General features: G+C 39.9%; 1 protein-coding gene across 1 annotated transcript in view; it reads left to right on the top strand.

Moving 5' to 3' along the window:
• The window catches only part of TMEM163 (transmembrane protein 163), a 90,722-nt gene that overhangs the window by 38,181 nt on the left and 27,545 nt on the right, over positions 1-24,996 (top strand). The window contains exons 3-4 of the mRNA XM_027893112.1: positions 15,658-15,701; positions 16,828-16,919. Coding sequence (XP_027748913.1) covers positions 15,658-15,701; positions 16,828-16,919 — 136 coding nt within the window. The remainder of the gene's footprint in view (positions 1-15,657; positions 15,702-16,827; positions 16,920-24,996) is intronic.

Raw genomic sequence — 24,996 nt, 5'->3', positions numbered from 1 at the left:
TTGAGGAATTTATTGATTCCGTTTGCGTCAGTATAAAGCTGAAAACTCTTAACCCTGAATTTATTAAAGAACGTCAAAGATATGGATCAAATAATCACTGTTGCTTTTTGTTTCATGACACAAAATAATAACAGAAACTATTGAGAAAATCATTTGCATTGAGTAATGTTCAGCATCAACAAAAATCATTCATAATTTTCTTTAAACCGTCATATTTATATAATAACTCTTGATAAGCACCTTTTATTTCTTGATTGTATTTGCTCCTTGAGTAAATGCCTCATTTGCAACGAATCTAGTAATTGTTTAGAAGTCATTACCTGGTTCTTAATGAAGTGACTGATTTTGGACCCTGGTTTATCAGTATGCACACCCCAACAAGTCGTTATCTACTGGGACTCTGATATTGAAAATATTTCAAACTAAATTAGTGTTGATGAAAGTGTTCTATAAACACATGTGAGTCACTCACTCTGAGATCTCTGTGCAGATCTCTGTGGGCTGGGGCTGTATCACTGTGAGGTGAGATGAGATGAGATGTGGGCCAATCCAATCTTGGCCAGCGTGGATGCAAGACACAGTCATGGAGGGATGAGGTGTCTGAGCTAATAATGGGCAGGTAAAATGAAACATATTTTCTATAGAGAAATCAAGTACAAATCAGTGCTGATTTCAATGTACAGCTGCCCAGGCAGCAGTCTGTCATTTTGTTTCTGTTATGCCCAGTGACAAAAGCAAATTCCCAAGAAGTCCTTTGATGCAAAAGAGGGATGGGTTTGTTATATATTCCTGGGAAGGCCATGCATGTGAAGAAAACAAATGAAAAAAAGTAAATGAGTGGAGACTTAGGAATACGATTTAGGTTTTGATCGTGTCCTCCTCTGAATCGTTGTTACTGAGATCAATCAAACTATGGTCAGGGGTTTGATTACATATATTTGGAATGTCTGTTGAAAGTTTACTGTCATTCCAAGAGGTAATTTGTATGCCAGGCCTTTGGATAACATAGCTGGGAGAGTTGCACCCCAAGACCCCTCTTGGATACTTTGTGCAGGCTTGTGGCTGATAACTCCACGTACAGTGCAATACCAAAAGCCACAGCAGAGAAAGTGGGCTCGTGGTCTGCCTGTGACTGATCCTGAACCGTGATTCTTCTTTTTTGTCATTATATTTACAAAAAACGCCAAGGAGGCCAGAAAGAAATAATGATTTCCTTTGAAATGATGGCCCTATAAATACATGTACACTATAAAGATGGACTTCTGTGTCACAAGAGCTTTCTGGCACACAGGAGATTGCAAATCCAATTCATAAGCATTATTAGGGCTCTCTATACCATGTATGTTCAGAATGATCCCCTCCATGTACAAAGATACAACCCTTTCTGCAGAAACCATTTCAGAGTTGTTCTAAAGCCCTTTCTAGACTTTATGTGTGAACTGTGACTAATCTCATGGCTTCCATCTGGAGCAGCTGTGTCATCCCTACTTCCTACCCCAGAGGAGCCTCAGCTCCAGCTCTGAATTAATCTTTTCTCTCTGGCCTTTCAATTTCTTTTTATACATTTTAGACTTTACAGAATGAAGTAGTGTATGGCAGGGTATTTTTTCAGAGCTAGTGTGCAAAAGGACGTTATTAGGATATGTGAGAAGCTGTGACAAATTCTCATTTGAAGAATGGATATTATCTTTCCAGCATTTCAAAAATATATTTCCAAAAGAAAGTTTTCAATTGGAAGTATTCTTTTATCCAGCACTACCGCTGATCAAGCTATCTCAATAATTTCCATGGAAAGTTTTAGGCTTCTTTACCACACTCTCTTCAGAATGGGAAATTTTCAATTTAGGCTGAGTGCTATAAACACAGTCAGTTGTATGAAGGCTGGATAATCAAGTAGTATAAATAAATAAGCATATCTGAGGAACATGGTGTAAATTTATGCAGTCTGAAGTCTTATCTCCTATGTATGCAATCAAGTTACCATGGAGTATACTGTGAGGTGAATTTCTAGTACTCCACAACTCACAGTTATTTTCTTTGGATAGTTGATAAAGATAAGTTGATAAGTTGATAAACTTGTTCTTTCTGTTTTTCAAAAGGAAGCTACTTTTCTCATATGATATTATTCAATGTAGTCATACAGTCTACTTCTTTGAATATTGCAATAATATCTACTGAATTGAGAGTTGATCTTCTTGGGGTAGAGGGAAAATATTTGTTAGACTTTTCCATAACTTCACTACAAAGATATCTGATTTGTGTGCTTGTACACCATAACTTCAGATCATTTACCTTAGTTTTATGCTGCTCATTTTGCCCTTGATTTTTGTCTCAAAGTGGCTGATTGAACTTGCTGAAATCCTTTTTGATCATTGCCTTGTGGCTCTGACCCCCAGGCAGCTGTGGAGTACGAGCAATACAGGGAAAACAATCCAGGGGTGTCTCACCTGAGAGAGAGGCCATCGAAAGCAGTGAATAGTTTCACATCATCAGAGCTGTAATTGAATATGAAATAGCTGGTCTGGCTCGGAAGGCACGGGTTCTGTTCATCAGCAGCAGGGAGGGGACATCAGCAGGGGCAGCGGGGTTTGTATCCCGGAGGGAATTGAGCTGGGGCTGTGTGGGTACATCAGGCCAGGGGAGTTTAAAGCCTTTCCTTGCCAAGGAAGGAAAACACTAAGTCTGTCACAATGGGCCAGACATCTCTGGTCAATCTGCAGTGCTACAGTAGTGGTACAATTCTCATCACAAAACCTACCACTGCTAGTAAGTCGATCTCAGGTTCAGGGATCAGGGTTGTTGACTACAAATTCAGACCACTGTATTTTTGTAACCACAAGTCCAGCATTCTGCTGTTAGTAATTCCAGGTTTCTGCTTTTTTAAACAAGCAACTATTCTCAATATGATTTACAGTTTAAGTAACCAACCCCCCCATCATTACTTCTGTATGGAGATAGAGAATAGATATTGGCTGATTCCCAGAAGGAGATAAGGTGAAAATCTAAGAATGATAAAATTCTATGTGTGCATTTGTGTGTGTGTGTGTGTTTTGTTTGTTTTCAATAATCTGAAACAATGTTTTAAAAAATATATTGTTGCCAACAACAATTTTTAAAACTGTTGGTGTCATGATTGTAGAAGACATTTTAGCCCTTTCAAAGTCAGCTCCATTTTCAGAAGGGCTACTGCAGAAACCTGGAAAAACTGCATTTTCAGAGACTGTGCTCATAATTTCAGAAAAAATTAGCCAGGATATTTTAGATGATTCCATGGACTGTTGGTATCTTCCACTGAAAAGTCATTTTGCATGCAAGTCAAGGGCATGTCAGCTCTGCTTTAAACATTCCCTGTATACTGAAATGCAGAATTTTCTTCTTGGTTTTGAAGCCTGCATAACAGGGAAGAAAAGCAAAAAGAGAGAGAGCAGAAACCCTTTGTATGTTAAAAGAAGATGTGTATGCTGCTTAACATAAAAGGTTTTATCCTGGGAATGTGCTTGTAAGATTTTTCAGGAGCTTGCTCCTTGGAGTAGTTGTGTGTGGAAGAGAAAAAAAATGATTGATGTAGTTCGAGTTTTATTGATGTGATTACATGTTATAAACAGCAGTGTACAACTTTGTAATATCCCCCTGTCTTACCATCACGCTTTTTTCTGATATTATCTGGACTATTCTCTGTCCAGATAAATTAAGCTCATCTCCTAGAGAGAGGATTGCTAGTCTTCTGTTACTTTGATCAGAATTAGCAGTAGATGTGTCAAGCCAATTACTCTGAAATTGGACAGATGCAAAGCAGTGTGGTATGTCAGTCATTGCATGGGTTTCCTTCTGGCTTTACAACTCTGCATCCATCAGGGAAGCTGTTACATCCTTCCTGGTCTTTTGAATTGCTGGATATGGTTTCCTATTGCATGTCAAGACAGCACAACTGGAAGAAAACTGCCACAATTTTAGAATGTTTCTGTTAGAAAATGTGCATTACCTGTTTGCAAGAGAGCTCCTTCAGAATCATTGTGTTTAAAAGCTGCTGATAGAGCTTAATTTAAAAAACACAGAACAAAGGAAATTTGTTATTAGGAGTCACATTTCATTTTAATTTTTGCCTCATGACTTAGAGCCCACAGCTAACATAATATATTGGATTTGCTGTTGAGTTGTGCCCTAGGCCTGAGTGCAGAGCTGTTCTGTGTGTACGGTGTGTCTGTGGCATCCTTGCTATCAGAGCATCTCCACACCACAACACTGGAGTGGAACTGATGACAGGCTGCTTTATTGCAGCCCTCGGCAATAGATTGTGACGATTAACACATTGTCTGAGGAAGGGATCTGTCTGAATGGTCTGCAGCTCCTTCCAGTTACATTTAAAACCAAGAGGCACCACACATTGCTTCTCTCCCCGGAAGGTTTGTTTATATTTAAGCTGAGAAAGTTAAAAAAGGTAACACAGAGGATTTCCTTTTTCATTTCTCTTCCTGACTTTTGATTTATTTGTAAGGATTGTCCGTGTTCAGAAGTCGACTGTTTAATTAGATTTGTATAAGAATGGTGAATTTTCTTTGCTTGGTAATTTGTGTGAAAGGAACACTAATAATCCTCTTCCAAATTTAAGATTTTTTTGTGTCCCAGAAGCTGGATGAGAAGTAAAGCAAGAATCTGCTATCTCTTGATTGTTGAGCTGAAATCAATAGATTTTATTTGCAGTTACCTGGACTATATCACTGCTTTGTGCAAATAACATAATCTTCCTTATCAGAAATAGGCAAGTTATTTAAATGTTATTTTGATCAGAACCCATGATACAATATACAAAATAGGTGACAAAATCTGCCATTTGGTCTAACCGAATAAACAAGGTAACATTTTCAGTCATCTCTTGCTTTTCCACAGAAATGAGTTTGTAGTGTAACAATCTAGGTGATAAACTGCCACAAACTATCTGGCAATACAGTAAATGTAAATAAATATTGATAGGACAGAATTGAGGTAAAATTAAATTATGAAAATACTTGCTGACTCAGAACTACCATCGTTGTTTTGATGTTTTGTTGGTTTATTAGGAAAATAAGCCAGTAAAATGTATTGTGTAAAATTGTGACAGTTCTCCCAATTTGCCCTCGGTTCCAAAATAAACATTACTGTATTCCAGTACAATTCTTCCAGGTTTGAATTTCTGTCAAATACACCACGTACAGGAATTCTTGAACGTACCGACGATCAAAGGGACTGCAAGTGCTTTTGAGTGTGAAAGTGCCTCTGTGAGAGTTTTACAAGTTTAAGATATTAAATGGCATGAACTGAACTCCTGCTTGATAAAACAGAAGATTAAATGGAGGGATTCAAAGGGAAGAGCTGTCCAGCAGGATGTACAGGTGTCTTTAGCATGATGTGCTCCATGCCCAGCACATTCCCTTCGGAGAACAGGCCCTCAGGCTCCTACACACTGAACCAGGCTGTGTCTACAACTGGAGAAGCCTGATCAGGTGTCCTGTCCCGCAGCCAGTTGAGGTATCTGAAAATTTTCACACTCAAAAGCAACTTTAAATTGGAATATTATAATTCTGATTTTTTTTTTTTTTTAGATGTGTAGATAAAACCAGGTCCTGAAGTTATTCCACTAAGTCACTGAGATGTCTGGTGTGGTATGCATTCCTAATCTCCCTTTGCAAAAGGAAAAATCTCTGCTATTGTGTTATATTCTGGCAGCCTGCTTAATTGTGTTTGGCAGCTTGGTTTCATTCTGCAGCAGCTCACTGGCCATCTGATTAAGCAAGAGGTACTGTGATACGTGTCTTGTCTCTGAAATTGATAGGGATGATAAAAAAGCCTGTGAAGAAAACTAATTATCTTTCAAAAACCAAAGCTTTTCAGTTCCAGTCTTCCTTGGTTTTCGTATTTCTAAGTTCATTAAAATGCTCAGAGAACAAACATTTCATACGAGGTGAAATGTTGCGAGTGTGAATTTCTGCTGGTCTTGTGTTCACACACCTTGCTCCGTTCTTTGCACACCCAGGAGAGCCATGCATAGAGAAATGGATATAAGCCTCCAGTTTTGGGTGGTTTTTTTCTCTGTCTTTTATTATGATAAGGAAAACCTGTCAGTCTTTGCATCCTTCCAGCCCTCTCCTGTGTTCCTCCTACTGATGCCGGAGGGACTCAGCTGTGTGGGGCAGATCCCTGTCAGATCATGATCTGTGACCTTCAGCTTCCAGATTACAGTGACCATTCCTTGTCCCGGGATCTGCTGAACAAGGGTCAGCTGTGGATGGGCTCCAACCAGGGTGGCACTCTTAGGTTTCTAAATCCCAAATGTGTGTGCAAAGAGAATTTATTCTTTTCCTGTTAATCCTCCCCAAGAACAGCCTTGCAAGACTTAACCACCTGTGAGTTAAGGGAGGAACCAGGCAAAAATATCAAGGGAAGTGCCAAGCAAATGCCTTCTTTTACCTTCATAAGAAAACAGAACACAGAGAAAAGGTTATGCTACAATTTTTTTTTCTTTTTTTAAGTATTAGCCTGTCTTATGTTCTCGTGTACCTGAGTTTCAATGTCATTTTTAATAGCTCTTTCTCATAATTATTTTGGGTGTCTTCATTATTTGGTGTCCAACTGACAGTTTTGTATCGACTCATTTTTCTCTGTTCCGAATTCAGAACTTTCAAAGGGATCTAAAACGAAGGATGTTTAAAATAGTCCCCTTTGTATTCATGACTCTCACTGCAATTTTTTTTCTAGAGGTTTCAGCAGGACAAAAATGAGCTTGTAATGACCCATCAATGGGGGGTGCACCAGTCACATCAGTTTCAATAATTATACATACCTTATAGTGCAACTTAAAGGACAATACCAAATAATTTTTGATATGAATGTTTTTTTTCAGCACTTGCTACACTTCTGAACAACTGCTATGATTCTCTAAAAGGAAGTCTGCTTTGATTTTCAGAAGTCTGTTCAAATACTCTTAGGATAAAAATAGCCTCTCACAACTGTTAAGCTGTGAGAATGCCACGAAGATCCCACAGATCCTTTCTAATTGGGTTACCATTTTCCACAGTTAAAGTTTGCAGTTCTGGAAGTTAAGGCAGGGCTTGGAGAATGGGAAGTGTCATAAAAGGCAGATGACAATGTTGAAAAGTTTGTTCAAATAGATGAGGTATTCCTGGGACCTGCTGTCAGGCTTTGCAGAGTGACTACAGCCTTCCAAATGATTATTCCTGTGTCTAATGTCCTGAACTGTGGAAGTACTTTCATCCCACTTTATAGACAAGAATCCTAGACAAGGGAATGTTTAAGGGTTGGCAGTGTGAGACTGTGCCAACCACTGGACCTACCTGCCTTTCCACACAGTTGTGCTCTCTGTTCAGAGTCCACTTCTTCTGGCTATTAAACTTATTTTGGATCCTTCTGATATCTCCTGTGATCCTGATCCGGTTCTGTTTCCTCACTTATGAAATGGGAAGACTACTGTAGTTGTTGGCTTTGTTTTATTTTTTCAGGTCACTGTAAATATAATAGTTACATGTCTAAAATGACCTCAAAAGCAATAACTTTCTCCACACAAAAACTGAATGAAAAAGTTAAAATCCATAAAATAAATTAGATTCTAATTTATTTGTAAAACCTGTCATGGTAAGTACAAACTTTTGCAGTTGTATTCTTCATCTGTTGAGCTTAAGCTGTTGAGCTGATTAAAATTTACTGACATTCTTGATTCTTTGATCAAAAATTTGTATATTGAAATCACATGAAAATCCAGCAAAAATATTATCATCTGGCAGGTTTCTATCTGTAAGTTGAAACTTCATCTGTGTTGTATTGTGGATAGCAGATACTAAGGAAGAGTTCTTACTGTTAATGTGCCATAAGGCCTGAATCTTTGCAGCATGCTGAGAATAAGGTTTTGTGATATTGGACAATTACTTATGCCTCTTAGAAGTACTTTCAAATGGGACTTAATCTTTTAACAGCAGCACTGATGATTTGTTTTAATGCTCTTGATTTCTGATATACCACAACATGCTCACAGTCAAGTTTGAAATACTGGCATAAAAATAGGGAACAAAAAAAATCTATAATGAAAAATCCAAACAAAAAACAACCAAACAAAAAACTCCAACCAACAAACAAAACAACCCCCCAAAACCCCCCACCAAAACCCCACCCACCCTGAATCTGGAGTTTGGCATTTGAGCTTTTCTGATGCATTTCTTTTAGTCTAAATTTGGCAAACTTTGAGTTGAGCATCTTTTTAAAGTGAAACCACTTGGCTTCTTTGCAGTAATGGAGACAAATAACCTTGTCAGGGGTAGGGAATGCAATTCTCACTGCTTATGTGCTTTGGTTCTAAATAAAAGCTAATGAACAATATTTTTTTTCCTTATAGACACCAGTACATGGCACAATGCATAGCACAACCAATGGTATTCATATATTTATTGTGGGTTATGCTGCAGTTTACATGAATCCTTTGTAGGTAAATTCTGTGTTAATACATCTGAGCTTTTGAACAATATCTGGCTTTAATTATCCTTTTGAAAGGATCTCTCTTTCTTTCTAATGTGACCACAGGACAGGAGCTTACCAGAACCTGAGAATAACAACAGTATTTCAGTTCTTTAATTAAGAATTCAAAACCTCCAGTGACTGGTAATAATGCTTTGCCTATGTCCAAGCTGTTCCAGGTTTGGGGATACGTGTATAAAATATGAGTTTATTGAATCTCTATGAGGCTTCCAGAAATATTTTTAGGTCAGCTAAAGGTCTTCACCTCAGTCTTCTGACTTACTCTGGTAATTTTTTTAAAAAATCAACTGCTCAGACTCACAAGAGTGATTTTTTTTGGTGCTGAGTAGAACCTGAATGCTTCTTTTGCCTCCAGTCACTAAAATACAAAAAATATTAGAAGTTTTGGCTTTGGAGAGTCTCCCAGGTCAGTAAATCTGGACAGCCTTTGCTTGGATATACAGCAAGTTACAAATCTTGGCCACAGGGCTTTAGAAACAGCTGTTGACTGTGTGAAGACATCAGTCAACGTTTCTGGTATTTTGTGGCTTTTTTAGCCAAGGTACCACTCATTCCTTGTCCCTGTTCAGGCTCAACCTGCCTCTTTCACTTTTGGAAGCTGATTTCAGGCTCAAAATTACAAAACTTGTGGACTGCAGGTATAAGCTGCAAAAACTTGCCTGGCAAATGTGCAGTTACAGGCATTTGCAATATTCTAGGCCATTTCAGTTTGTTCTATTTGGAGCTGGGGCATCAATAATACATAGTTTCATTAAAAGACAATGTGCTTTAATGTCATTGCAGTGAGTTATTTTGGGTGATTCGAGTGACCCCATTTGAAATACAACAGATTAAACTCTGCACCTGTATGTTCAGTTGCAGAGGGTTTGCACCATGTACCTAGATGGAAAATTGGAAGTTTCTTATAGCCCTTCAAGTTTTATTATTTCTGTTCTTAAATGCCAAGGTGTACATTCCATATCCTGACAAAGCTCAGCTGGAGCTCTAACATATTGGCCTCCTTTTAGTTCCTGCCCCCTGGAAAGCCAAAACCAAACAAAAGCGTCAGGTCCTCCTTTTTTTCTCTGATTTATTTGTGTTCTCGTTTTGAGATAATCCTGTTTGAAAACAGAAGGTTGGCACCTGAGAGAGGAAGCAGAGCAGAGTGTGAAGCAGTGGGATGCCAGGCGGGAGGGATCCTGCTCTCTCCCAGCCCTGCCCAGCACTTGCACATGCTGGAATATTGTCCCTGCAGGGGATTTTGAGCAGCCCTGGGAATTGCTATTGACTCTGCCTTACGGGACTTGCCTGATTTGTGGCTTTGCAAACAGCTTTGCCCAAATAAACAGTTGCTGGTGTTCATCTCTACCTGTGCTGGAAAGGGGGACACACAGAATTGATGGCTTTGGTATGGTTGGGTGGCCATTTATTAGTGTTCTGCTCACTGAAGGGTCACAGTGAAAGCTTGCTGTGCACAGAAGATGTTTCAGCAACTGTTAAAAGAGATACCAGGCACTTTTTTTTCTGAAATCAGGAGCAGATTTACCATCAGTGTGTGTGTGTCTCTACCACTCAGTGGTTTTATGCTCAGGTTTTTTATATTACAGATATGTTCTTGGGGACTGTTCACTGGGTATTGTAGAGAAAGCTGGTTCACTGTGTTCTCCACATGGGTAATGTTTTCATAATTTGAAAAGTTATACCTTGTTTTTTGTAAGTTTTTTCTAGGTTTTTTGTTGTTGTTTGGTTTTTTTTTAATTTATTTCACAGTTCAGGATTGTGCAGCCCTGCCAATTTGCCCCGCGTGGCCCATTTGTGGGACATGCCAGTGGAGGCCTGGCTGCTCTTTTGGTGGTAAATGGGAAGCTGAAAGCAAATCAAACAGAAGTGAACCTGGAGATAATTAAGCTTTAGGACTGGAGTGTTTTACTGTTCTTTGAGACTGCTGCTATTGGTGAGCACCATGGTGTAGTGAATATTCAGTTGCAGAAAACCACATCCACGCTGCCTGCATGGAAGCCCATGTTGTGAATATTTAACCCTGAAATGGAAGTCTTTTGATGTCTTTCAGTGAGGCAAATCTGCAGCCACATGACAAATATAAACAAAAAAAAAGTAAACGAAGATGATTAAGGGAGAACGGACATTTCTTTGCAAGAACCACCAAAAAATCGGTTTTAAAAAAATATTGAAATTGAAACATTGAAAAATTAATGACTTAATATAGAAAATCCTGAAGTCAGAGATGGCATTAACCATTAAAAAAACTTCATTTTTTTTCCCTAACATGTCAGCAAATGGGAAAGAACTGTGTGGATTAAACTTAAAGGAAAACCTTTGCACAAGGTCCTGAAACTCTACTGCTTCTGTAGTAAGAAATGAGGAAAAGCTTCAACTGATGTACACTGTTATAGTTCAGTGAAGCAAATGAAGTTATGGAAGTTTGCAGCTGTTAAAGGTTTGGCCGTTGCCATAGATGAAAACAAACCACCAAAACAATTAACTGCTTGATAGACAAGGAAAGGAACGTTGTAAAACTTCCTATACCAAAATTTGTTACCTCACTGAATCTGCAAAGATTTTTAGGATACCTTGAGGATTTTTTTTGTTATGGAGGAAGGAAAGTATATTGTTATTAAACAGTAGAGTCATTTATGTCAAGGATCTCAGACTTAAAAAAAAAAAAAAAAACAAAGGAAAAAGTAAAGCTGTTTAATAGTTTTGGTGGGACTGTTCTTTCTATTTGAAGGAAGGGAATAATAAATCCTAGGTTCCTTAGCTTTGTCACTTTTGTACACATATATAAGCCAGAAGTTCCAGCCCTGCTTGTAGTCCAGGAGACAGCAGAGAGACTGGAAGGTACAGGTCCTGCTCTGAAGTGTCTAGAATTTGTGCAGAAAACAAAATTCAGAAATTAACAAAACACAAGGCTCGAGAAGAGTGGGTTCTTGGCCCAGGCAGAAGCAGAGCTGAGGACATGATGTCTGGCTCTTTTAGAGTCTTGTGCACCGAGTTCCTACAACTGAGTCTTCCCCGAGGATTGAAGTCTCCTGGTACTCCCCTGCAGTTCATTCTGCACAGCGTTGCTATGACTCCTTCCAAGCAGCTGGAAAAACGAACCCTCTTAGGGACTTCTTTACAAATTGGTCACAAATTCTAAGGAGATGAAGGTCCAGGTTTGATATACGTTAAATTTAGGTTTCCACTTGGTAGATACACACATAGTGGTATGATGGTACTGCACAGAAATAAGGATCTTTATCATAGTGATGCAATTATAAACTGGGAAAATGAGCTGAAGATTTTCTATGGGTAGGGTTGGTACAGTTTTGCCAAGTGACTTTGGGATAGAAATATGGATAGAAATAGGAATACGGCATTGATGGATCACCCCATGTGGATTAGGTGTCTGGCAGCCTTGTGTGTGAGATGTTGGGTGTGGGGCTGTTTGTAGCTGCTGTGCTGATTGCAGAAATCCTCCAGTTTTGCTCTGCTAGAATTTTGAAGAAGGGAGAAGGTACCTGGGAAAAGGCACCTGTGCCTGTTGGTCCTGCTCAGTAGCATTTTTTACAATTATTAACAGTATCAGACATGTCTGTTCTTTGTCTTCACTTGTTGTGAGGGGTTTTTAGAAAATACTACTCATTTGGTTTTCTCTGCTTGGAATGGATTTGTTTTGGAACATTTATTGTAATGTTTGTCTTTGATGTGTTACCAGCAGGAGGCAATGAAAACAGACTGTATTTCAGTTTCACTTCTGATTCAGCCCAACTTCTTGTTCCTGTTGCTCACGACCCTGTGCAACCTTCAAGATATGCGTGGTTATATAGAGAGAGATAAACCTAACATTTTCAGCAGTGTTCAAACTGCCAGTCTGATTTTTGCTGAGTGCAGGTCATGTGCTTTTGAAACCATGGTATTTTATGTGCTGACATCCAAGAGTGTCTTTCAAAAAGACTAATTTCAAAGCAGACATGATGGAGTGATTGTCCCATCTAGAGGAGCTTCCTAAAAAGAGTTTTCCCCTTTCTAAGTATGTAAGAGGAGATTTTTGTGAGCGGTGGAAGAGCTGTTTGTATGTACCATCTCTCATTTGTAGTCAGACTCATCTCAGAGATGAGAGACCTGGAGGCAGAGTTAATTTTCTGAGGGGACCAGAGTCACTATAAGGTCCTGTCCCTCCAGAAACACTTGTTAAGAAGGATTAAACCTGACAAAGGATGTTGGGAGACTAGATGGCTGAAGAGTGAAATTGGAACTATTTGGTTGGGTTAGGACCTTAGTTACATGATTTTTCTGAGGCCCATGAAGCGAATAAACCATTATACTGTTGAAGGTAGAATGTGGGGGAAATGGAATATTTTTTTTTAATTTGGAATCACTTTGGAAGGGGTGAAGGAATTACATCAAAATCTGACCTACTGGTTGGCAGACTTCACAAATTGCTATTGCTGTGCAGGTGGAGGCCGTGGTAGATTTGTGGCTTACTGTGCTGGCTCTATTTTTAGTTTCTGACTGCTCGCAAGTTCTGTTTACAAATGTCAGGAAAATGCATTAGGATTATCTGCTTTATTGTAGAGGTAATAAAATGTTGTCCAATTTAGCCAATAAACCAGCTAAGAGCAGGGTCCTGCTGTCATGGCAGTGGAGCTGCTGAATGCACACAGTGGCCTCACAGGATTTTAAAGACGCCTGCTCTGTTCTTCCCTCATGACTTGTTTCCCACCATTTAATAGGGAGATGAGGAATCTCTGGGGTTTTTCTTACAGCACATGCTTGTCTGGGAAAAGCTGAACATGCATATTGAGAAGAAGGAAGGGGAGAGATGAGCAAAAGCTGTGTGGACCATTCCTACAGTGCCACAAATTGCTCCTGGGGGTCAGCAGGGATACTGGAGTCATAAGGACCGCTGGTTATTCCTTTGCCCAGGGGTCTCAAATCCTTGGCTGCCAAGAAGCACTTCCCTAGAAGTCCTTTCAGCTTCTGAGCCTGCAGTGGGAGCCAGTCATTCTTAGTGGCTGTGGTCAGTCTATGGCAGCCTGTCTTGGCTGATACCCTGTAAGCCAATATTGCAGCTGCTTTCACTGCCACAGGGCCTGGATCCGTGGACAAACATCCCATTTAAGCTGGGGTGACTTCCTGGTGAGCTTTGTGACTGAACTTGTCAGCTACAGGTATTAATGTGCTGAAGTCAGGGCTGAAGGTGCTTTAACGTTGTTATTTGACTCTGAAAAAAAAGCGAATGGGTTGTTTATGTGAATAAATAATATAAAAATGCATCTTTCCAGTCCTTAAATGGTCATTGCTACCTTTATTATGGCCTTTTACCTCTACAGTTTAGAGTTGTAGGGTGCCAGTCCGAGCTGTAGTCACTAGTTAGCAAAAAGGGTTGAGCAGCCTTGTGACACTGTTAGTTAATACTTGTTTTTCATTACTCTTTTGGACAGCTCAGGCCAAACAAGATTGTGTGTTAGTGCTGTGGTAGAACACATAAAATAAAGACAGTTCTCATGCTAAAGACCTTGTGCTTTAAATACAACAATGATGTCCCCTAAAGCATCGCTAAGGTGTGGCGGTCTGTGTGCACTTCAGCACCCTGAGAAATTACAAATTCGTTTTTAAAGGAACCATGAAGTTTGCTTGTTCCAAGTCAGGATCTGAGTTGGGAAAGAAACTGGCAATTTAGTGAAAACTGAGGAGTTATTCTACTACAGGGGCAGGCTAGAAATAGAAGGAGGAGTAAAAGTGTTGCTTTGCACTGCATCATATACAAGCAGTAATGACAGGAACATTGCAAGTTTGTATGTACCTGTGAATGACCTTTTTTTTTAAAAATGCGAGTTCTGCAGTTTTTTAAACCAAGCCTGTAAGGAGGCAGACAAGGAACATTTGATAGGTAATATATTATTATGCAGTGAAGTGTTGAAATTTGCAGATGGATCACTGCAAGCTCTTGCCTGGCACGTCTGACCAGGAAATACAGCCTCTTGTTTTACCTAGGAAATGAAGTGTGGGAAATCATGATTTAAAATGAGAGGGAGACATAAATCTCCACTAACTGTTTCAGTACTCTTCAACTTTGAGAAAACTGGAATCTGGGAAAGAACCTGATGGCTTTTCTTTTTGGTTTGGCCAACTGTGCTGATAAAGTCCAAATGTTTGTGACATGTGGCATGGTCTTAGATCCATAATGAAAGGGTTATTTTTCCCAAGATTTTAATTTCTGTTCAGAACTGCAGCTTGCTGTTACTGAAAAGAACAGTCAAACCACAGCATCTCTGTTCTGCCAAGCTGTTCTAAAGAATCCAGAATACTGAACATCAGATATTGTGTTTGTCAACCTAAGATTGACAGAGTCACTGATGAGTCGTTTTGAGTCTGTTTTGTGTGTTTGGTGGTTTTGTTTTCCTTATTAAGTTAGCTGATATTTGTTCATAAAAAAAAAAGAAGTAAAATCAATCCTTTAATGCTTTATTTCACTCTCTGAATATTGGAACTAGAGTGCTGTGAGTTTTCTTCGGGGAGCACAGGTTCAGGTAGTCCTACAAAACACAGCAAGAAGTTGGAGCTGCTGAGTGTTTGTGAGCTTGGCTCAGCCAGGCTGTCAGCCTGGCAGAGTTGGGGTTTGATGAAGTCCCAGGCGGCCTCTTCCCCTGCTGCCTGTTCCTCTGGGCTCCAGAGGTATTTCTCTTGCACAGCACCTCCTAGAATTGTTAAGTCTGAGATGACAGAATTAGGATGCATGGGGTAAAATTATGAAAATGGTATTTATTTCCTAGATGTTAGGCTGTTTGCAGAGTCTGATTTATTTTTTAGAGGTGTTATTCAGTCAAAATCAGACTTGGTCAAAGCTTTTCCAACTAATGCTTTTTTCATTGTAAATCACTGGTAAGATGGGATTTGAAGCATTTCCTGGGGCTGTGTGAATTGCCCTTAGGCTCTTTGTCAAAAAGATGGCACTCCAGAAGTCTCAATGGGCCTGCATAGTTTTCTATCATCCAGTTCAGGGGACCTGAAGCTCCTGGCTGGAACAAGGAGCACCTTGAGACATGTACAGTTTTCTGAGAGCTTGAAATTGTAGTTCCAAAATGTTTTTACTGCAGTCTGCATCTAAAACTTTAAAGTGATTCTAAATAATGAATTTTTTTTTTCCTTCAGCTGTCTCCGTGATGAGATACAGTGCATCCTCCTTTGGATTTGCTGTAAGTAGAGATACATTGAAATATTCTCTACCTCTTTTTTCTTTTCATGGACTTTCTCTAAACATGAAATGTTGTATTTGTTTCTTATGGTAAGTTCATGGCAAGGTGTGCAAAGCCAATGATGGATTAGGAAAAGTATTGTTGAATATTTGGAAGGATGGCAAAGATGTTGGCATTATACTTTTCCAGTTTCCGCCCAGCTAAGTCTTATATTGGAGTTAATATCCATGCTTGTATCTCATCACTGATAGATATTGTCCACCAGATATTTTTCTCTTCTACAAAATCTCTCTCCTTTTTGTTGAATTGGAGCCTAATTCCAAAGTTCCCTTATGAATTTTGTGCGACCCTGTTCTTGTTGAAGTCTGTGGTAAGATGGCTGTTGACTTTGGAATGACAGCTTTCCTCTCTAGTCCTTGCCATGACCTTCCTGATTAGCAACAGAGCAAAAAATTCCTAACTACAAGCAATGACTCATATCAAATCATTTGTCTCTTGCTTTCAAATTTGAAGGTTAGATCAACTCTAGAAAATTTGATGTAAGGATGAAAGTTCTTACAGTGGGACAGGCCTAATTTTTGGTGTCTTCATTAGCTGGAAATACAAATATGGCAATTTTCCTGACAATACAGGATAATATATTCATATAATATGAAATCTGGATACAACGGGATTTTGAAAAAAGTTAATTTTCTTGCTTTGAAACAAAACCTTCTACTGAAATAAATTAGTGACTGCAAGAAAAAGGAATGCGTGCCAGGCATTTCCAAACACTTCTTTCTTTACAATCTTTGCATTAGAAGCATACTCGTATTTTAACTCTTGTCATGCCACAGCTGCAGATTGTGGTGGCTCTTTTTTCCCCCTTAACTTCTCTCCGGGAGATGGATTAAAAATAAATAAGTTTTTAATCCCCTGATTGACTTGCCGAGCCCTGAAGTGCATCATTATGCAATAATACATGGCGAGAACGTGGAGATCGATTCAACAAATGTAAATCCTGCTTTCATTAGAGTGATTCATTTGAAGCTGCTCTGTGCCTGTGCAGCAGGATGGTAAATGCACTACTCTCAGCACGGGGCACATGTAATGGCCAGCAGAGCAGTTGACTGTGTCTCTCTTGCAGTTTGATGCCACGCTGGACGTGCTGTCGTCGGCGATAGTGCTGTGGCGGTACAGCAACGCAGCCGCCGTGCACTCTGCACACAGGGAGTACATGTGAGTACCTCAGCCTGCCTCTGGCCTTGGGAGGGACCTGCAGAGCTTGTGTTGGCAAGCTGGGATGCTACAGATTCCAGAGCTCTGACTAAAAGCATTTTGTCGTGTCAGCAAGTATTCTTTTCTACTGCCGACTTACTGTTTGGTCCCAGACATGCAGCCTTTCCTTGGCAAACCTCTCTGGGATTGGGATTTTCAGCTTCTTTTTAGCCAAGATAACAACTTTCAGATCTCTGTGATTTGTTTTTCTCCCTTGCACCACCTTTATCAAACAAACTGTATTTGCAGTCTGTATTAGATCTGTAAGTCTTTTATTTTGCATCTTACTGCATTGTTCTTACGAGAGTATGTTTTTTAAATGTTGCTTGTATTATATTTTTACTTCCTTAACAAGTTCGAAATGTGAATCCCTTCTCTTTGGATGTAAATCACTTCAACACTCAGTGATACGATCAGAAGTTGAGATTACAGAACACCTGGTAAGATTGAGTCCATATTAGTGATATGATGGTAGGGTGACACAGCTTGTTGTAAATGCTGTACCAAGAGAGACAGACACAGCCTTGGTTTTTTGGTTTTTTGTTAGTTAGTTTGTTTGTTTGGGGTTTTTTGTAAGTAAGAGTGTAGCAGTACTTGCATGTCTTCTTTATGCTTACTTTGCAAGCACATTTTTTTTTTCCAGTTTTAATACTTGCTATATATATCCCTTGGGAAAAAAGTCCTTACATTTGCAGTGCAATATTGATCACACTGGGCACTGCGTTGTGCATCACTGTGCAGCATTTCTGGTGGGGGTTCATGTGGTAGCTGAGAAGACCAGGTTGAGACTGACTCAAGGATTTTCCCATCTAGTGCATAAAGAAAATTTTAAGCTACTCAAATTTTGGGTACAAGTAGATAGAGAATTGCAGTACATTTGTCTGCCTTGGGTTTGCTCTGTGCTGCCATTGCTAGCAGCATCCCTTCTGGCTTGTTTGAAAACAGTTCAACTATCCCCTGGAATAGATTACAATTTTAAAATAGAGGGGAATAAGGTAGGTTTTGTGCTGAGACACCTCTAATGGTGTCCCTTCAACAAGAAGGACAACCTGATAAAACTGAACTTGTACTTAACTGGTAGGATAAAAAAAGAAAAAAAGAAGGCCAGACAGAAGGGTGTATAACTCATCTTCATAGCCTTTTCCTAAAAACTAAGCAAAAAATAAGCAGTATTTTTACATGCATTAACTCAAGCTCATGCAACAGCTTGCCGGTGCTGTGAGTTCATTTCTGGCAGGGCTCCATACAGAACAGTTTGGAATAAAAGGCCATAAAGGACTGATGTGGCATTGATTCATAAAAATAAATTCAGAAATATGTGATTAAAATTAGTCTTCCTGCACAGATTTGGAGATATTTCCTGAGTATCTTGCTTTTGTGGGTGTCCACAGAGATTCCTGTCAGTGTTCAATTAACATATTTTTGAAGTCCCCTTCTGTTGAGCTTTTTCAACAGAACCTTTACAGAGAACAGAAATCCAAATACAAAAGAAGGATCTACATATCCCTATGGCTAAACCAGTAAAGTGAACAAGCAAAGTAGCAAACATATTTCCCTTTTTTCCTAACGTTCAGTTTTAATTTTCTTTCATATAATCCTTCTACTTTACATAAGGCTAAATTAAATCAATGAATTACTTCCCATGCCCATTTAGTTGAAGACAGATAAGATTACATGGTGGGATCAGTACTGAGTGAAAGAATGTTCCCATATGCTGGGAGTATGAATCACTGGACAGTCAGTCTGATTAGCCCTCTGTTCCTGGAGATGACAGGAGAATCACCACAGCACTGAGAAGCAAAGAGATGGTGAGATGGTTGTGTTGCTTAAGGCAATCCTTACTGTGTCAGATTTTTGAGGGAGGCACATTTCTAATTTCCTGTTGTGTTTAATCAATCTCTTGCTTGAAAGGCTGTGAAAGGCTGCATGTAATTACTTTTCCTCTGGCTGGGACAATGTTGCAATGACGCCTGCTGGCTGCTTGCTCACCTTAGGAATAATCTTTGTATCACGTGGCTCTGACCACACCTGGTCTAGCACAGTCCTTGTTTTCTCTGTGCCAGTGCCTCAGTTAACCAGTCTGCTCTCACCCTCCTGGTACAGATTTGTGTAGGTGCTTATGTTGTGCTGTGTGTCATTGCTGTCTCTATGTGTGTGGCCACGTTCTGCCTCGGTGCAGGAGCCTGTTTGCCAGAATAAGGTGTGCCAGAGGGGCTTTGGTTTAGTTCTTTATTGATAGGTCAGTCTTTTGTTGATTTAAATAGCACCTTTGTCTGTGTATCCCAGCAGATCTGAAAATATCCATAGCTCTTTGCCAATTAATTTTCTTTTGCAAATTTATAAAACTTCCCATTTCATAAACTTGACACCAAAAGATTGATCCGAAACCTGTTGAAATCAGTGGCAAGCCTGTCATGGAAAGGCAGAGCTACCTTCAGTCCTTGCTGTTGGACGTCACTGAGAGAGAACATAAAGACAGACTGAGAAACAAACCCCCGGAAAAAGAGCCGGAGAATCCAGCCTGACTCATTCCATGCTGTGAATTAAATACTTCGAATCAAACGCTACCATGTGAAAGAACTGCGTAGTTTTACTTAAGATGGAACCATATGGCAGATAGAGATGCAACATTTCATGGGCTGGCACTCCTGACAGTACAAAAGTGCTTGCTGTGCCAAGTTCTGCTAAAATGAACCAATGCATTCCCATTCGACGTGAGGGGAATTGGAGTGCTGAAACTATCATGGAAATTCATCCTGCTGAGTTTAACTCCATTTAATGGGCTTCATTTTTGTTAGATGGTTTGATTTCTCTCGTTTTCTGGGGCAAGATGAAAAGGTTGTTTTGCCGTGTACATCCTCTCAGTGTCATCCCTTCCCTCCAGGGTGTCAACCACACCACACAGCTTGGTGTCACCGGCAAACTGGCTGAGGGGGCCCTCAATCCCACTGTCCATGTCACCAGCAAAGGTGTTACACAGCACCAGTCCCAGTATCAGCTCCTGGAGAGCATCACTAGTCACTGGTCTCCACTTGGACATTGAGCTGTTGACCACAACTCTTTGAGTGCAACCACCCAACCAATTCCTTATCCACTGAGTAGTTCATCTGTCAAATCCACCTCTCTCCTGTTCAGAGACAAGAATGCCATGCAGGACAGTGGTCCACTTTGCACAAGTCCAGGTACATTATATCAGTTGCTCTTCCCTCACCTTCCACAGCTGTAACCCTGTCATAGAAAAACACAATTTGCTATTAGTGAAGTCATGTTGACTCTCACCAATCACCTCTTTATTCTCCATGAGCCTTAGCATAGTTTTCAGGAGGAAACATTTTGTTTTTTGAGGTGTGTTTTGGGGTTGTGCTGTCAGGCTGGTTGAAGTTCTTCATGAGGATCAGGGCCTGGGAATGTGAGGCTGCTCCTAATCTGTCTGTGAAGGGCCTCATCTGCTTGGTCTTCCTGGTTGGGTGGCCTGTAGCAGACCCTCACTAGAATGTCACCTCTCCCTTCTCTCCCTGTAGTCTGACTCCTAAACGCTGGGTCAGCTCCTCATCCATCCCCACCCAGTGGAGCCTGTGCAATCCAGCTGGTCATTGATACAGAGTGTTGATTCTCCAAATTCAGCTGGCCCTTTCAAACCCCTTCCCTTTGACTGGGAGGATTGATGGAAAAATGACCTTTGCTCCCTCCTTTACTGCTGCTCCCAGGGCTTTGTAATCCTCCTTGCTGCCGCTCAGGCTGGCTCTTGGCTGTGTTGTTGGTGCCCACATGAAATAACAGCAGTGGATAAATTATTCACCAAAATCAGGTACTAAACCACTGGGAGATTGTAGGCCATGAGACACTGCTTGATTCTGCCAAAATTGTTCATTAATGCAAGAGTATTAGGAGTGGGAGGAATATTTGATGTGTTTTAGAAGAGCCATTGAAAGAATTGTAGGTCTTGAGGCAGTGCCAGAGTTGGGAAGGTTTACAGATGTCTCTGGGAGGAGAGTCATCATTCAGGAGTATTTGATTTGCTCAGTTGCAAGTTGCCAGATTGCAAGTTGACATGAGGGGAAGTAAAGGTGCTGAACAAGTCATCAACAAAGCAATCAGCGAGGAATTAAAGAAAGAAAAGGGTGCTGAAATAACTGGAGAAGTAGTTTTTGGTCTCAACTAAAGATGAAAATTTAAGACTAAAATAAAATTTTTTCAATACCTTCTTTTTTCTCATGAGAGGAGAAAGCAAAAGGAAGGAATATACCCTGATGTAGCTGATAAAGCAGAGCCCCACCAGCTGTGTGCTTTAGGCCAGGGATGTCTTTGTGGGGAGAGTTTTGTGCAGTGCTGGGATGGAGGTCGTCAGTCCAACCCCCTGCTCAAAGCAGAGTTGATTTGTCAGGTTACAGCTCCAAATCCAGTCTTCTGGTTTGGGATTTGAACACTGACATTCGAGATGTGCAAAGAAATCTGAATGGTTCCCCATCCCTGTTCTCCATAGCCAGTTTACAGATACCTTGAATATTCTGCCTTAAGTAAATCTTTAGCAACAGAATAGCTCATTGGGTTGCTGAAGCAAATCTAAATTCTGTTGAAGGAAGGAATTTATTGAAATAGGCGCAGTAACAATGGGTTTTCATGGGCTTAAATCCTGTAAATAACAGTAGAAGTAATTTCTTAATAGAAGATTGGAAAAATGTCTCATGAGATGTTGAACTAGTCACCAGCTATACAGCCTAAGGGCAACTCTTTGCCTCTGGTAAATTAGGGAATGAAGGACTTGGAGTGCTGGAACTGTGTGTGTGAGAAGAAAGTGAGAAACACCAGCTAGAAAGGGAGGATGGAGAAAACAGAATAACAAAATACATGCACAGCCAGTGAAAAAGCTTTAAAGGACAGAGCTTTTAAAGGACAACTGGTTGGAAAAAATCTTTTCTGTGCAGAGCAACTCAGCACTGAGTATCTGCCTATGCCTGTGGGATCCTCTGCTCCTCAGAGTTTTTGGCTACTGGGTTTTTATTGCAAAATATAACTCAGTACAGCATATTTAACATAGTGATTCTTGACAGTTGCAGCTGGTGTTTGTTATATATTATTTTGTTGATGGTACCAAGTAAAATTCTGTGTTTCCCAGGAACTAGTCTGGCAATATCTTTCTTAACCCAGTGCCAGAGTAAATAGGAAACCTTACTCATAATGAACATTCTGGATCATGCCAAGAGCAGAAAACACACATTTCTTTCACTGTTTTGGTGTGGTTTGTTGGTTTTTTTTCTTTGGTTGGTTGATTGGATGGTTGGGGATTTTTTTTGTTTGCATATTTCAGACCCTAGCTATTCATTCCTTAATTGCTGTAATAAGAAAATTAAGTTGTATCATGGACTAATAATTTTAAACAAATTTGTGATGCTCTGTGTTACCATGACATAATACATAACGAGTACAGATGTATCCTTTTTTTCTTATGTTGTCCAAAACATTGACAGTCATATTAAAAAGACAAGCATTAGAATCCACAGTGTGGCAGAAACGGGCCTGTCATACCTCCACCTGCTTCTGAGAAAGCTTTTTGCCAGAATGAAATAGTCATTTTGCAATTAGGCATTATCTAAACAAATTGCTATATGTCTGTAATTTACCTTTCATCTCCACACGTTACACCTCAGCTGTGGCAGCCGGATTTGATGCTGCCAGAATGCTGAACCTGTTGGCCAAGTGAAAGATGCCTACATCTTATTTCTAAATGGTTTTTAAGACTTATTTCTATTTGGTTTATAAACGTTGCTGTGATTTTTCTTCTGTCTGTTGAAGGAAGAAAGTGGTGATTTACTGGGGTTTTCATTTTTAGGCAGCTGCAGAAATACACTGTGTGTATTTTATATCTATATAGATTATATCCATATCTATCTCTATATCTCCATCTATCTATATCTGTATCATCTGTATATCTAATCTCTATCTCTAGCTATATATGGGTTATTAATTATACAGAGATACGTAATGAAGGGAGGAAGGAAGAAAGTAAATTCTGACCTTTTCCTAGGACTTCATGCATTGGGGTGAAACTTCTGGCTCTGTAACAGTATGACAAGGGAATTAGGATATTTAAAAACATTTTATGAAGTGTTCCAATGTTATCAAGAAACTTTTAATAATACCCAATGACCACACCACCATCAAGGTACTGATCCCTTTCCTTGTCTGCTTGCTGGTCTCCTGGTTATTTATATTTTGTCAGTTGTTTTTTCAGAGAGTATGCCTTACATTCATTACTGATAGTAGACTTTCCGGGTAAATGGGGCACTGCAGCAAAAAGACATATTAGTGCTTCCAATATTACCATGAAGTAGGGGGTGTTTATCAAGCAGAAGAATACAGCTTTGAACAGATTTCTTTAATAATCTTGCATCTCCTTAGGCATGTGACCCTTGGAGAAGCCCATTCAGGTGCATAGAAACCCTTACCAGTTGCTTAGCTACCTTCTTTTTGGAGTTTAGACTTAAGTAAACAGCAATAATAAAATCATCTCCATAACTCTATGTATGCAACTCTAAACTGAATATACCTGAACGAACTGCCCTTTGCTGTGTTCCCTTTGTCTGCACGGGTATGTTATGGATGAACATTCCTATGGCCCCTTGTTCTCCTGCTCTTTACATTCTGGTACAGTTCATTTTTGGAAGACAGGGGAAGTAAAAAGCCATCACTGTTGTCACCTCCCTTGCTGCTGAAGGAGTTGGGCCCTTTGGGGGTGCTGGGAAACGGGGGGAGTCACTGCCTGCTGAGTTTCTTCCTTACTGAGAAAACGGGACGCCGGCTGAGACCGTAAGATGGAACAATCCTCTCCTTCCAAAGTAATTGTAACCCTTTTTCCTCTCTTGCTCATGTTCAGTGACACCACTTGAGAACATTTGGTCATGGGCAGCCTGCCCTAAAGAAGTTACAGTGGATATATATGCATTGCAATTAGGCAGGGAATATGGGATTGTGATGTATCCTGCTTCTGCACTCCAAGCTTGAAAGAATTAGAAGCCCCCTTTTTATGTGAGGACATCCTGCAAGGTTAGCTCTGGCTCTTCTCTCTCCTTTCCTCTGATTCAAATGAGAAAGCAGACTGATCTATATGGTTGCAGGGTACATTCTCTCTTGGTTCACAGAATTAAAAATAAAAAACCCCTCTGTAATTTTCAGCCTTTGTAGTATATTTAAATTTTCCTGTGTGTATTGGCTCTGCTGTGCTGGTTAGCCTGACTAAAGGAGCACTGTCTAGTTAGGTGGTGTTGAATGAAAATAATCAGATGTTGAATGAAAATAATTCAGACCCAACATATCAGTCACACTGAAAAAACTGTGGATAATTTTATCTGTGCCGTACACACGAAAGAGGCTTGAAGCACAGATGGCAAAATCCACACCTACCCACAGTTCAGGGCAAACCTCTGTGGCTGGAGGAAGAACTCTTTTGTGATGAGTGAAGGGAACACCTAAGTGGTCTGGAAAAGTGTCAAACACGTGGAGCTGGCCTACAAACTTCAAAGAGCTCAGAACTTACCTCTGCAACCCTTGTGTAGTTCTCAGTTACCGTGATGACACTGGCATATCTCTCCCACACAGAGAGGCACAGGGGAGAGTTTTCAAGGTAAGTATTCACCTGTGCTTGAATATGTGCTTTATAGGAAGGGAAATTTTCTTTTTAACCACACTGAAAATTTCTAAACCATTCTTCCTTCTGAAATATTTAGCCAAAATTCTGCATCCAGGTACGGTGTTAGATACAAGTTTGAGAGGTGTTCCATTAGCTGAGTTATTAAACACTATAATTTCTCCTTAAATTCATTATACCAAATTCAGACAAAAGTAAAGTATTCCTAAACTTTGCTCTTATCCAGGCAGAAATGCATGTATGCATAAGGTTGTCCCTGCACACACACACAAATCATTGTGCATAGAAGTTATATTAAATATGAAATAGAAAATGTATATATATTTATACATTCTAAAATCTGTTTCGAAAACTGTGGCATCTGCAGCCTTGGCAATGATTTTCCTGGAGCTA

This window comes from Empidonax traillii, unplaced genomic scaffold, assembly GCF_003031625.1.
Source record: "Empidonax traillii isolate 1590-97213 ecotype Southwest subspecies unplaced genomic scaffold, ASM303162v1 scaffold381:size621868, whole genome shotgun sequence".
In the NCBI taxonomy this organism is placed as follows: Eukaryota; Metazoa; Chordata; class Aves; order Passeriformes; family Tyrannidae; genus Empidonax; species Empidonax traillii.
The sequence above is the reverse complement of the archived record's forward strand: the minus strand, read 5'-3'. Positions and strand labels throughout refer to the sequence as shown.